The sequence below is a fragment of the Myotis yumanensis genome, unplaced genomic scaffold, assembly GCF_028538775.1.
Source record: "Myotis yumanensis isolate MYYU_CA2020_CCGP unplaced genomic scaffold, mMyoYum1.0.hap1 SCAF_2, whole genome shotgun sequence".
Taxonomy (NCBI): domain Eukaryota; kingdom Metazoa; phylum Chordata; class Mammalia; order Chiroptera; family Vespertilionidae; genus Myotis; species Myotis yumanensis.
In genome coordinates, this window is record NW_027223753.1 from 10,228,412 (window position 1) to 10,241,296 (window position 12,885).

Sequence of the window (12,885 nt, forward strand, 5' to 3'; positions counted from 1 at the left end):
TTTTCTTCTCTTCACAGTGTCTTTTGAAGAGCAAAGGGCCTCAGACTTGATGAACTCCAATCCATCAACTTGTTCTCTTATATATCCAGCTATTGATGTTACATCTAAGAAAACGTTACCTTCCCTAAAGTCATAATGATTTTCTCTGGTTCTTTTTTAAAAAAAGGGTTATAGTTTTAAGTTTACAAACTGTCCGTTTTGACTTAATTATTTATAAGGTGTGAGGTATTCCATTCCTTAAAGTTCTTTTTTTTTTTGCATGTGGATATCCAGCTGTTCCCACTCGTGGTTGTGAGACTGTTCTTCCTGCATCTCATTGTTTGGCACCCTGTCAAAGATCGAAGACCTGTGTGGGCCGGTTTCTCCCCGCACTGTGTCCCCGATACTGTAGTTTCACAGGAAGCCTGGAAATCAGGAAGTGGCCACACCTACTTTTTCGGCACAGAGATTATTATTCTCCCCACGTTACGTGTACGGGGAAACTGACCACAGTCAGAGTTAGATGCCTCACTCACAGCTCCCTTATAAGTCAGCTACTCAGCTCACACTCCAAACCCACACCTTCTCCCGCCTCGCCCAGTGCTCAGAGTCTGATGTGGGTTCAACTCTCAGCTCTGCTTTTCTTGGTTGTGTGGCCCTGGGAAAGTAACTGTAACCCCTCTGTGCCTCAGTTTCCCCATCGGTAAAGTGAGTGTAACAGTGGTACCTGCTTTAGAGATTAAATTCAGAACATACGGAATTGCTGATATTTGACCATTTCTGACTGATACAAATGGCACCTTTACCCAGTTCGACCTAATAGGCCAAATGTTCCTCCTAGTACTAGAGAGAGGGCGGGCACTTCAGAGATGGTAGCGAGAGCTGGCGTTGCTGTCACCATTGGCGTTGTCACGGTTACCACGGCTCCTGCTGCTGTTGCGGCCACACCAGTACCGCGGAGGGCGGTGGCCCCTCAGGCTGCTGGTTAGTGTTCTGTGTGTCCTCAAACCGGGCAGCCAACCACCACCAAGCACTCCCTGGGTGACACACTTCTTGCCGACTCTGCAGAGAGTGGAGCGGCAGTGCCCGCCTGGTGTCACTGCCCCGTGTTCTCAGACGGCCCGGGGGGTGGGGTGGGGCAGGGGCCTTGTCGGATGATGGGAGTTTGGGATGGGAAGAACCTTCCAGGCGCAGGCAGCAGCTGGCGCAAAGGTTTGGACACGGGAATGGACAGGCTTCGGGGAGCCTGAGGCTTGACGCTGGGTGGAGAGTGGGAAGCGGCCCACGGTGGCCAGAATGGGCTCACAGGGAACCCCCACCCTTTCCCTCCGCAGGTGGCCTGCCTTTGCCAAACACCCTTCAGAAGAGCCCTCCCAGCCCTTCCTCGGCCATGACCGAGCAAACCGTCGTCGTCATCGACCACGGGTCTGGCTACATGAAGTCCGGCTTCTCCGGCTGGAACGAGCCGCAGTTGATCTTACCAAGCATCGTGAACTACAGGCCGTGCAAGGAGAACCCCGGCCCCAGCTCCGCCCGGCGGCGCTTGGGTCTGGGCATCGACCTTCTCCACCCTGACACCTTTAGCTACCCCATCCAGCGGGGCCGTGTCCTCAACTGGGAGGGCGTGGAGCAGATCTGGTCCTTTGTTCTGCAGAAGCACAGGCTGATACACGAGGACACCCCCGTATTGGTCACAGAGTCCCCCCTGAAGGATCCTGTGGAGCGAAAGAAGACCCTGGAGGTAAGGCCTTCTCGGGGCTGCTCTCCCCCGGGAGCGGGCAGCAGCAGCACTTCGTGTTTGGACAGGATTGGCCATCAGGGGCTCTTCTTTCTTTCTTTTTTTAAAAAAAATATATTTTATTGATTTTTTACAGAGAGGAAGGGAGGGAGAGAGCTAGAAACTTTGATGAGAGAGAGACATCGATTAGCTGCCTCCTACACACCTCCCACTGGGGATGTGCCCGCAACCAAGGTACATGCCCTTGACCGGAATCGAACCTGGGACCTTTCAGTCCGCAGGCTGACGCTCTATCCATTGAGCCAAACCGGTTACGGCTCTTCTTTCTTAATCATTTGCCCCACGAGTATTTTCTGAGATCTCACGTGGGCCCGGCATTAGGCCTCAGGGACTTGTGGGAAGCTCTTCCCACAGAGAGAGACAGGGCAGGAAAAATGCTCTAGAAGGGGCGTGACTGGGAGACACTAGAGATTGGGTCATGTTCACAGATGAGATTCTGGCCCTTGAGGAGCTTACCTTCTGGGGAAGGACTTGACCATGAGGCGTTAACCAAAAAGAATTCCAAAGAGTCATCGGTTCTAGAAACAAATTAAAGTGTGGTGAGAGCGGACTGGTGAGGATCTTCTTTTTGAAGAGGGTGATCAGGGAGGGCTTCTCTGGGGAGGAGGTTTCAACTAGTGAGGCTGGAGCCCAGCGAACGGGGCGGGGGTGGGAGAGTGGCAAGAGGGAGACAGAAAGGTGAGGTTGGCAGAGGCCGGCGCTGGCAGGCTTGGTAGGCTACGGAAGCGCTTGCATTTTACTTTAAATCCAGAGCTGACAAACTACCGCTGGCGGGCCAAATCTGGCCCAGCATCTGTTTTGATAAATAAAGTTTTACCGGCACAGGCCCATGCCCACTCATTTGCATATCATCTATGGCTGCTTTTATTACAGCAGCTGAGTTGAGTAGTTGCATCAGAGACTGTGGATCCCATAAAATATTTACGACTGTAGGTTTGCTAGATAAAATACACGATACCTAGTCAGATGGGAATCTCAGATAAACAATGAAGGATGCTTCAGTGTGACAAAGTATGCCCCAAATATTGCACACGACATACTTATACTGAATCATTCTTTGTTGTTTATCTGAAATTCAAATTGGACTGGGCAGCCTACATTTGTATTTGCTACATCCGGCAACCCCTCTGGCCATTTACAGAAGACGCTTGCCAACCCCTGCTCTCAATGGACAGGAAGCTCCTGAGTTTTCAGTGGGGGAGTCACATTACCACAGCGGGAGCTCCAGGGTCCCTGGGCCCGGCGTTCTGAGGGGCAGCCGCCAGCCGCTGGAGGACAGACGTCTGTGTGCTGACTTCATTTTTGAAAGCTGGGCATAGCCCGGTGCTGCGTAAAACAGAAGTGGGTCCGAGCCCTTCGTTCAAGGAAAATACCGCGTGTGTCTTGTCTCCTCCCCGCTTGCAGATTATGTTTGAGTTACTGGATGTCCCGGCCCTCCTCCTGGCCGACCAGCTGGAGATGTCCCTGTACGCCACGGGCTTCCTGACGGGCATGGTGGTCGATTCCGGCTGCGGCCTGACCCGAGTCCAGCCTTTCCACTTGGGCCGCCCCATATGGCCCACCGGGAAGATGCTGGAGTTCGGCGGCCAGGATCTCTCCGACTATCTCGTCAAGAGCCTCTTCAAGGAAGACAGCAAGATGAACAAGCTGTTTCGGCTGCAAACAGTTGACGCCATTAAGATGACCAAATGCTACGTGCCGCAGAAGCTGGTGGAGGCGCTGGACTACCGCCAGAGCCTGCCCAGTGGCTACGATGATAGTGACACCTACATTCTCCCGGACGGCACCTCCGTGGAGCTGACCCCCATGCAGCGGCTGGCCCCCGAGATGTTCTTCAGCCCGCAGGTGTTCGACCAGGAGAGGCCCAGCATCTCCCAGGCTGTGCTGGATTCCATCAACGCCTGCGACGCCGCCCTGCAGCCCCAGCTCATGTCGCACGTGATCGCCTGTGGGGGGAACACCCTCTACCCGGGCTTCACCCGGCGCCTGTTCCTGGAGTTGGCCCCGCATTATCCCTCCTGCACGGATGCCTCCGTGTGGAGTCATAGCAAGAGAAACTTTAGCGTCTGGCTGGGAGCGTCTGTGGTGGCTCATCTGTCTACTTACAAGTCTGAGTGGATAACCAGGAAGGAGTACGATGAGAAATAGAAGCTGTGGCCTGTTGGCTTGCCTGGGGGGTGGTGGGGGGGGGGGGTGACCCGGCTTTCATCAGATGGGCACTGGTGGATTAATTTCAGTGAAAGGGACTGAGCCGGGGTGGGGTTAGCTGGCATTGGAATTCTGAGCTCATGGGGGATGTTTTAAAGTTCTGGGGTTTTATCTTGTTTCAAAAATGGGATCCAACCCATGGGAGGACAGGGTGTCATCCTGCGAAGCCCCCCAGGGGCAGTTTCTCCAGGGGTGGGCTGTTACTAGGATGGGAGCGGCCAGCTGCCATCTCCATGATAGGCACTTATTGTTCACTGGCGTCTCCCTGGGTTGTCCATTCTTTTAGTTGAGTAGGTTTTAACTGGGGCAAGAGAGAAGTATTTTGTATTGTGGGGGTGGGGGTGCGGGAGGGTGAGGCTGGGGAGAGTTGAAGTTTCTAACCCTCCACTCTCTGGCCAGGAGGAGTGAGTGCCCTTCCCCCGTGCCCTGGGTCTTGTTTGATAAATGCAAATAAACCACTTGTTTGGAACCAGTCGTAGCTTCTGTGATGAATGGGCGTCATGTGGGCAGTTCGGTAGGGAGACCTCGGGAGTATGAGTCTATGAGAACCAGGGTGGGGCCAGGGCAGTTGTTGGGGAGCTCGGGGCCTGTGGACAGTGGTTACTCCTGAGCAGAATGGGCAGGAGCCTGGAGCCTCTTGTTCTTCCTCTGCCACGTTCTTTCTCTCCATCCCAGATGTTCCAATATTATTATTATTTTAAATATATTTTTATTTGTTTCTGAGAGGAAGGGAGAGGGAGAGAGATAGAAGCATCGGTGATGAGAGAGAATCATCGATCAGCTGCCTCTTGCACATCCCACACTGGGGACCGAGCCCGCAACCAGGGCATGTGCCCTGACCGGGGATCGAACTGTGACCTCCTGGTTCATAGGTTGATGCTCCACCACTGAGCCACACCATCCAGGTCCAGATGTTCCAGTATTCTGCTAACGCTGAGCTCCCAGGACTGTAATAGCTGACAAACAGTTGAGGATCTACTGTGTGCAGGTACTACGCTAGGCACTGGGGACTTGGAGGTGAAAGAGATGCATGAGGTTTCTGGTTTCAAGGAGATTACCGTATTTTTGAGGATGAAGAGTGAGATAAATCACCTGTCACAGTCATGTGGTCTGGGGGTTGGAGGAATGCCTACTTTTGATGGGGTAGACTAAGATGGAGACCATTGGGGACTGTCAGGGCCTGTCCCCAGCCCCCTTTCTTGGTCTACTATGTAGTTACACTTCCCAGGTCCCTGGCAGTTAGCTAGGGCCATGTGACCATACCGTAAGTGCTGGCCAGTTTATGTATGCCTGACCTTTAAAATAGCCCTCTCAGCCTATGGGATTCAGAGGATCCAGTCGGGGAGGGGACAGTAGAGCTGCAGATGGATGGAGCCTGCATGACTGGGTGGGACCACACTATAAATCCTCTAGGGCCTCCATTATAAATTCTATAACTCTCCCAATCTACACTGCACTGGGAGATGAGGAAGAGTACTGTGTTCAGCCACTGAGATGTGGGGGTTGCTTGTTAGAGCAGCTGTCTTGCTTACTCTGACTAATACAGAGAAAGGAGCCACAATGTACTATTTGTTTAACAAATATTTTTTCTGGTAAGTGGTGAAAGTGGGGTTCAAATCCAGTCAGGGCCTCAACTGTGTTGTCCGGTTGCTTCTACAAGGGGCGCTTGGATCCAGTGTTGGGAACTGGGATAGAGTAACGTGGGTGGAGGACTGAGGCCCAAGGAACCCTGATGTTGCAGGGACAGGGGGAGGAATTTGGAAGCCAGAGACTAGCTCACCTTGTCTTTGGCATGCGAACTAGATTCTCTTGGCCACAAATTTGTCCCCAAACCTGAGCCAGCAGTGGTCCCCAGAAAATCAGTAAGTATATCCTTGGGTAAGAATTTATTTATTTATTTATTTTTTTAAAAATATATTTTATTGAATTTTTACAGAGAGGAAGGGAGAGAGATAGAGAGTTAGAAACATCGATGAGAGAGAAACATCGATTAGCTGCCTCCTGCACATCCCCTACTGGGGATGTGCCCACAACCCAGGCACATGCCCCTGACCGGAATCGAACCCGGGCCCTTTCAGTCCGCAGGCCGACGCTCCATCCACTGAGCCAAACCGGCTTCGGCAGAATTTATTTTTAAAAAAGGAAGCAACAGGAGGCACATGGATGTTGGCTGAGCTGACCCACCACACCTGTCCCGTGGTAGAGGAGAGATTTGAACCTAGCTCCATCCATATTTAAGTCCATATTGTCACCTACAGTGCTAGACTCCCTCCCCAGTGTTCTGGACCCTGTTGGGTCTGTTGGCCTGAGAGGCGAAACACGTGATTTTTTCTACACTCTAATGAAAGCTGCTTTTGGGTGGCAAGCAGGTGTTGATATACAGAACCGTAATCTTTGTGCTCCAGCCGGTTTATTTGTGTGCTCCCGAGCCTTAAACAGCAGAAGCGGGGAAGCACAGAAATGGGTATGAGGGAGCCGAGGGAGCTGGGCAAGGGGTATTTTTTTTCCTTATTTAGCTCTGGGCAACTGTCATCAGAACTCTCTTTCTCATTTCATTCTGAATGTAACATTTAACCTTTCAGTCGAAGCATCAAATCTGGCTTCCTGGTGTATAATTACGAACTTTTCTTCACTTTCTCTCTCTCCTTCCCTATGCTGAAAGCTTTTAAAACTCTCTCACTGGGTATCATCTCTCTCCTTCCACTCTCCAATTAAATTAAAAATAGCAGCTCCATGGGGCTGTGCGGGGCCATCAACCTAAGGCGGAACTTCTGGCACGCCAGGCCTGGCAGCTGCTCAGAGCTGGGGGGAGCTTTTCCTCCACGAGGGGTCTGGGGCTTCCTGCCAGGGTCAGCCAGGTGCAGGGGGGTGGGAGGCAGGGTCTTGGCAGCTGGGGATGGAGGGCTGGGTGGGGCTGACAGGGGGGACAAACGGAAGGGCCCTTAGCTAGGCCATTCCCAGTCCTGCCAGTTTCTGTTGCCAAGGTGGGGGCTTGGCACCCTTGTCTTTGGATTTGGGTTGGTTTTGGATGCCCAAGTGCCCCGAGATAACTCTGGTAGAAGTGTTAGGTTCTCCTGATGCAGAGAACAAAGTCAACGTTAACACTACAAGCCTCCTGGCTCTAGAAGAGACTTTCGTTGCCTCTCCCACCATTAGGTCCCCTTTCCTTAGAGAGGCAGATGGTGAAATGGACAAGGGCTGGGACTGAAGCAGATTGTCTGGATAAGCATGCTTGCTGTGCTGCTTTCTGGCTCTGTTGCCTTGGGGGAGGCTGCTTAACCTCCTGAGCCTCAGTTTTCCCATCTGTAAAATGGGCCTAACAAAAATGCCCACCTCATGGTGGGTTTGATGATGGTGGGTCTGACACCATGAGTTTGATGATTACCATATGGCTTTGGTGAGCTAACATATATAAAACATTTAGCAAGTGCCGGATACCTAAGGGTTCGCTATTATTATTTCTGCATACATCAGCCTCCGTTGAACAAGTTCTTAGGCAAAAACCTGGCTCTTCTGTTTGTTTTTACCTGCTCACATGCAGATAGGTACTAGTGATTCAAAATGAATAAAACATCATAAAGTGCTAGCTTACCGTCCAGGACGAAGCACTGCAGGGCAATTTCTTTTCTTGTCTGAGTGATGGGGCCAAAGCACATTCTGTATGCAGAGCTAGCCCAGGGATGGAGAGTGACTGGCTACAGGAGAGGTGGTCAGCCAGGGGTCTTCCTTAGGAAATGATCCCTGAATGACCCAGGCCAGAGCACCAGGACTTTGCACATGCTGTTCCTTTTCTTTGAAAAGCTTGTCCTTGCCACCAGCCCCACAGCTGCTTTTAACAACCCAGTATGGGAGTGTTACATAGACGGGACATTTAGAATGGCTGGAGAGTGAGGGAAGTAGGGAGAGAGGACAGGTGAAGGTGGAGGTAAGTAGGGCCAGTTCTGGAAGGACATTGAGTTTCATGCCAAGAAGTGAAGACTTTATCCTGAAGGTGATGGCGAGGCCTCTCGGAATTGTAAGGACAGTCATGACATCACTTGAAGAATTGGAACTCTGGGCGTAGCTTGGAGAACGGCCCAGAGAGGGACCAGGCCAGAGCAATAACATAAATCATGGAAACATGCATTCCATTAGATTCCAGGCTAAATATTCTGCATTGCCCGGGACCTTGTGCCTCTCTGATGCCTTAGACTGGAGATTTGGTGTTGGTGATACTGGGGGTTGTGGTGGGTTTGAGAGAAAAACACTTCCTTTCTATCACCTAGCAGCTGTCTATCAGTTTTAGATCACTTGGCCCGGGTGGTGGCAGGAGAGGAAGCTGGGAATGTGGGACTTGGGGAGAGGGGTGGCCAAGTGAGAGAGTGAAATGACTTGGTGGCGAGGGCAAGTCCTGTGCTGCCCCGGCTGGGAGTCTGAGCTCTTCCTTTCAGCACTGCAAATCCCGGACAGCTCCCGGGCTTCTCACTTCCTTCAGCCCCAAGCATGACCACCTGTCCCAGGAAGCCCATCCTGCAGGGAAAGGAGGAGCCATGGCTGACAGGAAAGAGTTCTGGTGTCAGAATCAGACACCTGGGGGCTTGGACTCTGCTCCCCACTTGGCATGCTGTGTTGCATGGGGCAAAGAACCGCCCCTTTCTGATTCTCTGGCCTCATCTGCAAAGTGTTAATTAATCGTACCGACCTCCCGACCTCCCATGGCTGATATGGGGCTTAAAAAGTCACTTATCCATGCAATGAATATTATTAGGCCCCTACTCTGTGCTGAGCCCTTTTCTAGGCTCTGTTACATTGCAGCATGTTTATAAAGTTGCTTAGCACCGTGTCTGCCACATAGTAGGTGCTCAATAAGGGTTAATATTCTCCTGGAGCCACTCTTTTGCAACAAGCCAGGATTAAAGACTCGAGCAATCAACCACACAGAGACTCACAAAGCACAGCCCCAAAGCTTTCACATGCTGCCTGCAAAGATTCCTTTTCATCCTGCTCTTTTGATGAACTTTTCCACTAAGGTCTCAGCCTCTTGCTATACGAGCGCTCTCAGGGGTCTTTGGTGTTTTAAAATGGCCCTAAAATCAGAGTGTGAGAGGTGGGTCTGACTCTTTAATTAAGATAGAGTTCACTGGACTTGCCCACATTCAAGCCACTTCTCCTGATGTTCCAGAGAGACCGAAGCTGGATCCAGGAAGGATGACCTTGGGGGAAGACAGACTCATTAGACAAGCGTTCCTGAATCCTGCTGGGGGTGCGGTGCTGCCCGGGACTCGGAGGACAGACCTGAGTCCCGCTGCCCAGATTCGATGAGGAGTGGACTTGACCCCAGGGAGGTAGGGAGACAGCCCGGCCACTCCCGTGTATTGTGGGCTCATCATCTTCGTCCAGATCTCTGGGCCAGCAACCCAGGTTTCTGGAGGGCCCCAGGGAGCCCTGTGCACTGTTCCCGCTGGAGACATTCATCAGGGGAGGGGGTTGGCTGTAATCCGTGCTTAATTTCTCCAGGGCCTCCATTATAAATTCTATAACTCTCCCAGTCAAAACATGACTAATTCCGAGGACGGCTGACCCCACCTGAGAGTAGAAAGCCCTGTGCATTTTTTGCTGCCTTTTATCACCACTAATAAAGGCTTGGCAGTTGGAATTGAGCTGCCGTGGGTGGTTTTTTTGGGCATGTGGATTTCTCCCCTCCCCCCGACAGGCTTGCCATAGAATAAATGCTTGCTTGCTGCGCTGGTTTTCTACCAGATTTGTAATATTCCCGGCCTGAAAAGCCATGGGTTTGGGGGAAGTTTGCAGGGAAGGGGCCACGGAATTCAGGGTTAATTGGGCCTTTGATGATTCTGACAAGGGCGGGACGCTGTGTGACTTATGAGGGAAAGAATGGGTTCGTTGAAAATAAGTAGAGCAAAATTTGCAGGTGCGATGTTTAGCCTGCTGACGGGAGTGGGATTCAGGGAGTGTTCCCTCACCCGGCCAGTGTAACTGTTGTTGGGAGAGTGGGCAGTGCAGGCAATGAATCTATGTGTTAATCGCTACTCCCCCCACCCCACTAGCTGTGCAACCCTAGGCAATTTGCTTAGCCTTTCTGAGCCTCAGTTTCCCCAGCAAAATGGTGCTGAGAAGCCTTCAGCCTGTCAGTACTGGGTTTTGTGAGAGTGTGCACTTAGCAAAGGGAGGTCCTCCAAGGCTGGGGGGTGGGTAGAAATCCCCTATGGTCTCAGTCATTTTATCTACCACCTTAGTCATTACATATTCATTAAAAATGTTCCCCGAGGGCCTTGCTAAAAGTATTAGTCTATTGTCTTTGGAATAAACAAGCAATTTGGCTGTCATCTCTAAAAATAGTGCCTGTTTCCAAACGCCTGGGCCTCCACCTGGAGTTAAGGAGGTCTCACTCCAGGTAAGAATGGGGGTCCTGTGGTGGCTGTGCTGCGGGGAGTCAGTGGGGGACATGGGTGAAGGGGGTGGGTGTGGAGGGCTGGGCCTGCCTCAGAGGAGAAGGGGGGTGGTGGCGGCAGTAGGTCTGCATGAGGAACCTAGGAGGGACTGTCCGGGGAATGGGACCTGGTCAGCAAGGAATTGTAGGGGCTGAAGGAACAGTTATGGAGACCCGAGTTTCAGTCTCTTTCTAGCTGTGTGGCCGCAGGATGATTATGTGGTATCTCCGAGCTTCAAACTCCTCTTCTGTAAAATGGGACTGTTGCTAGTACCTATCTCATGGTGTGTAGGGGGTTACGCAGAATGCTTAGCACAGTTCCCGGCACTTAATCGATGCCCAATGAAAGTTGGCTGCTATTATTGTTGTGATTGCGGTAATTATTATTAATCTTTTCCACTGGCCTGTTGGGGGGATTGTTGGCTTTTCAGCCACAGTTGCTCTGGGGCTACTGGCCTCGCTGGAGGCTGAGTTTGCTCTGGTGTAGAAGGATCTTGCCAGGCGTCGATGGACCCTGGGGAAGGCCGGATGCCCCAAGAGTTGCCCAGCACATCTCGGACCAGGCTCAGCAGAGCTGGCCTCTCTTCTCTGGCACATACCTGCCCTGAGGTGGTTAACAGTTTCAATGTGGAAAGAAATTCCCTTCTTCTAGTTTCCAATGGATTAGAGTCAAAAGAGAGGATGATGCCTGGCCGGCATGGCTCAGTGGTTGAGCATCAACTTATGAATCAGGAGGTCATGGTTTGATTCCTGGTCAGGGCACATGCCCGGATTGTGGGCTTGATCCCCAGTGGAGGAGGGGGGGCGTGCAGGAGGCAGCAGATCAATGATTCTCATCACTGATGTTTCTGTCTCTTTCTCCCTCTCCCTTGCTCTCTGAAATCAATAAAATATATATTAAAAGAGAGAGAGGATGTCAATGTCAGCCAAGAATGCCTCTCAACAAAACTGTTGACCTGGTGGCCAAGACCTTGAAAGTCAGATTCACCTTGGATAAGCCAGAGTAGCAATAAATAATCCTCCTCCTGTCTCTGGCTTCAAAATATATCCAGCAATAGCCACGTCTCACCCACTCTCCAGCTACCACTGCAGACCGTCAGCTCTCACCTGGTTCCTGAAAGGAACTCCCACCTGCCCACAGGCTTCCAGCTTTGCCTCCCATGAAATTTATTCTCAGTGCCCGTGCTGGCCCGTTAAAGGTGATGTCACATGACACGTTGCTTAGAAAGGCTCCTCATCTCACTCAGAGAAAAAGCTGAAGTCCCCAGTGTGTCCTATAAGGCCCTGCTCGGGGCTCCTGCCACACTCTCACCTCTCCTCTACCTCCTTCACCGCCCTCCCGTCCCTCTGGCCTCCCAGGGGTCCCCCATGGTACCAGGTGTGCTCGCCTCCAGACCTTTGCCCTTGCTGTTCCCTCTGCCCGGAGCACCTTCCCCAGACCTCTGCTGGCTCACTCCCTTGATTCTTTGACTCTGCTCAAGTGCCACCTACTAGAGAGGACTTCCCTGACCCCACACCCCATGTTAAAAATGAACAGCCCACACCTCCTCTCTTCTCTCTCGCTGCTTCACTTTTTAAAATACCAGCTTGTCTCTCCACTGGGATGGAAGCTCCATGAAGACAAGACTTTGTGTTGTTCACTGCTGGGTCCCCGGTTCCTAGAACGGTGCCAGCACACAGTGCCTGCTCTATCAGTGTTTGTTGAATGAATGAAGGATTGAATCTTCCTTCTGAGAGCACCGTAATTTACAGAGAAGGGCGAGCCAGCGCTCCCTTCTCTCCTGAGGACCGAGCAGAAGTGTATGACTCCGGCATCCAGCAGGACGCCTGTAGATGAGCTGCCTGCAGAAGTTTCTGGCATTGAGTGAGTACATTGGCATGGCCTTGTGAGCGCATTGATCGAACTGGCTTTCTTGAAGATTTGAGAGCCTCTCACGGGCAGGATTATGTATTAGGGAGCTGCCTGGTAGAACTGCCTGCCGTGGGCAGATGGGCCTGATTAGAGAGGTAACGCAGAAGGCCAGAGAGGTGACAGAGCACACTCAAGGTCGCCCACCGATCAGTAGCAGAACAAAGTCTGAAATGGGTCCCCTTATTTGACAACCCTTGCTTCCATTTATTGAGCATCTACTATGTGTGGGGCAGTGGAGATTCACAGATGAATGGCTCCTGTCCACGAGGGGCTCACCGTCAATCTTCCATCTCAGATCCCATTTTTTAAGGCTCACACCTTTCCTCCCAAATGCTGGAATGTTCCAAACACAACCTCCGTCTAAATGCCTCCACCACCTTCCCCCTCCTCACGTGCCTTCTACTGGTCCATCTCTCTCCCTTCCTCTTCAGTCTAGCTCCAAACACCATCCCCTGCCCAGCTCAATCTCATTAGGTCCAAAATCTGGGTTCACCGTGAGCCTCGGTGCTCTCATTCATCAGTGAGGATGGGGAGACACACCCATCATCACTGGGGAGA

At 51.8% G+C, this 12,885-nt stretch overlaps 1 protein-coding gene across 1 annotated transcript; it reads left to right on the top strand.

Annotated features, from left to right (window-relative positions):
* The first annotated feature begins 1,369 nt into the window (after window positions 1-1,369).
* Window positions 1,370-3,925, top strand: ACTL8 (actin like 8). The gene is made up of 2 exons (XM_070403062.1): window positions 1,370-1,720; window positions 3,182-3,925. The coding sequence occupies exons 1-2, from the start codon at window positions 1,370-1,372 to the stop codon at window positions 3,923-3,925; spliced, it is 1,095 nt and encodes a 364-aa protein (XP_070259163.1).
* The last annotated feature ends 8,960 nt before the right edge of the window (window positions 3,926-12,885 follow it).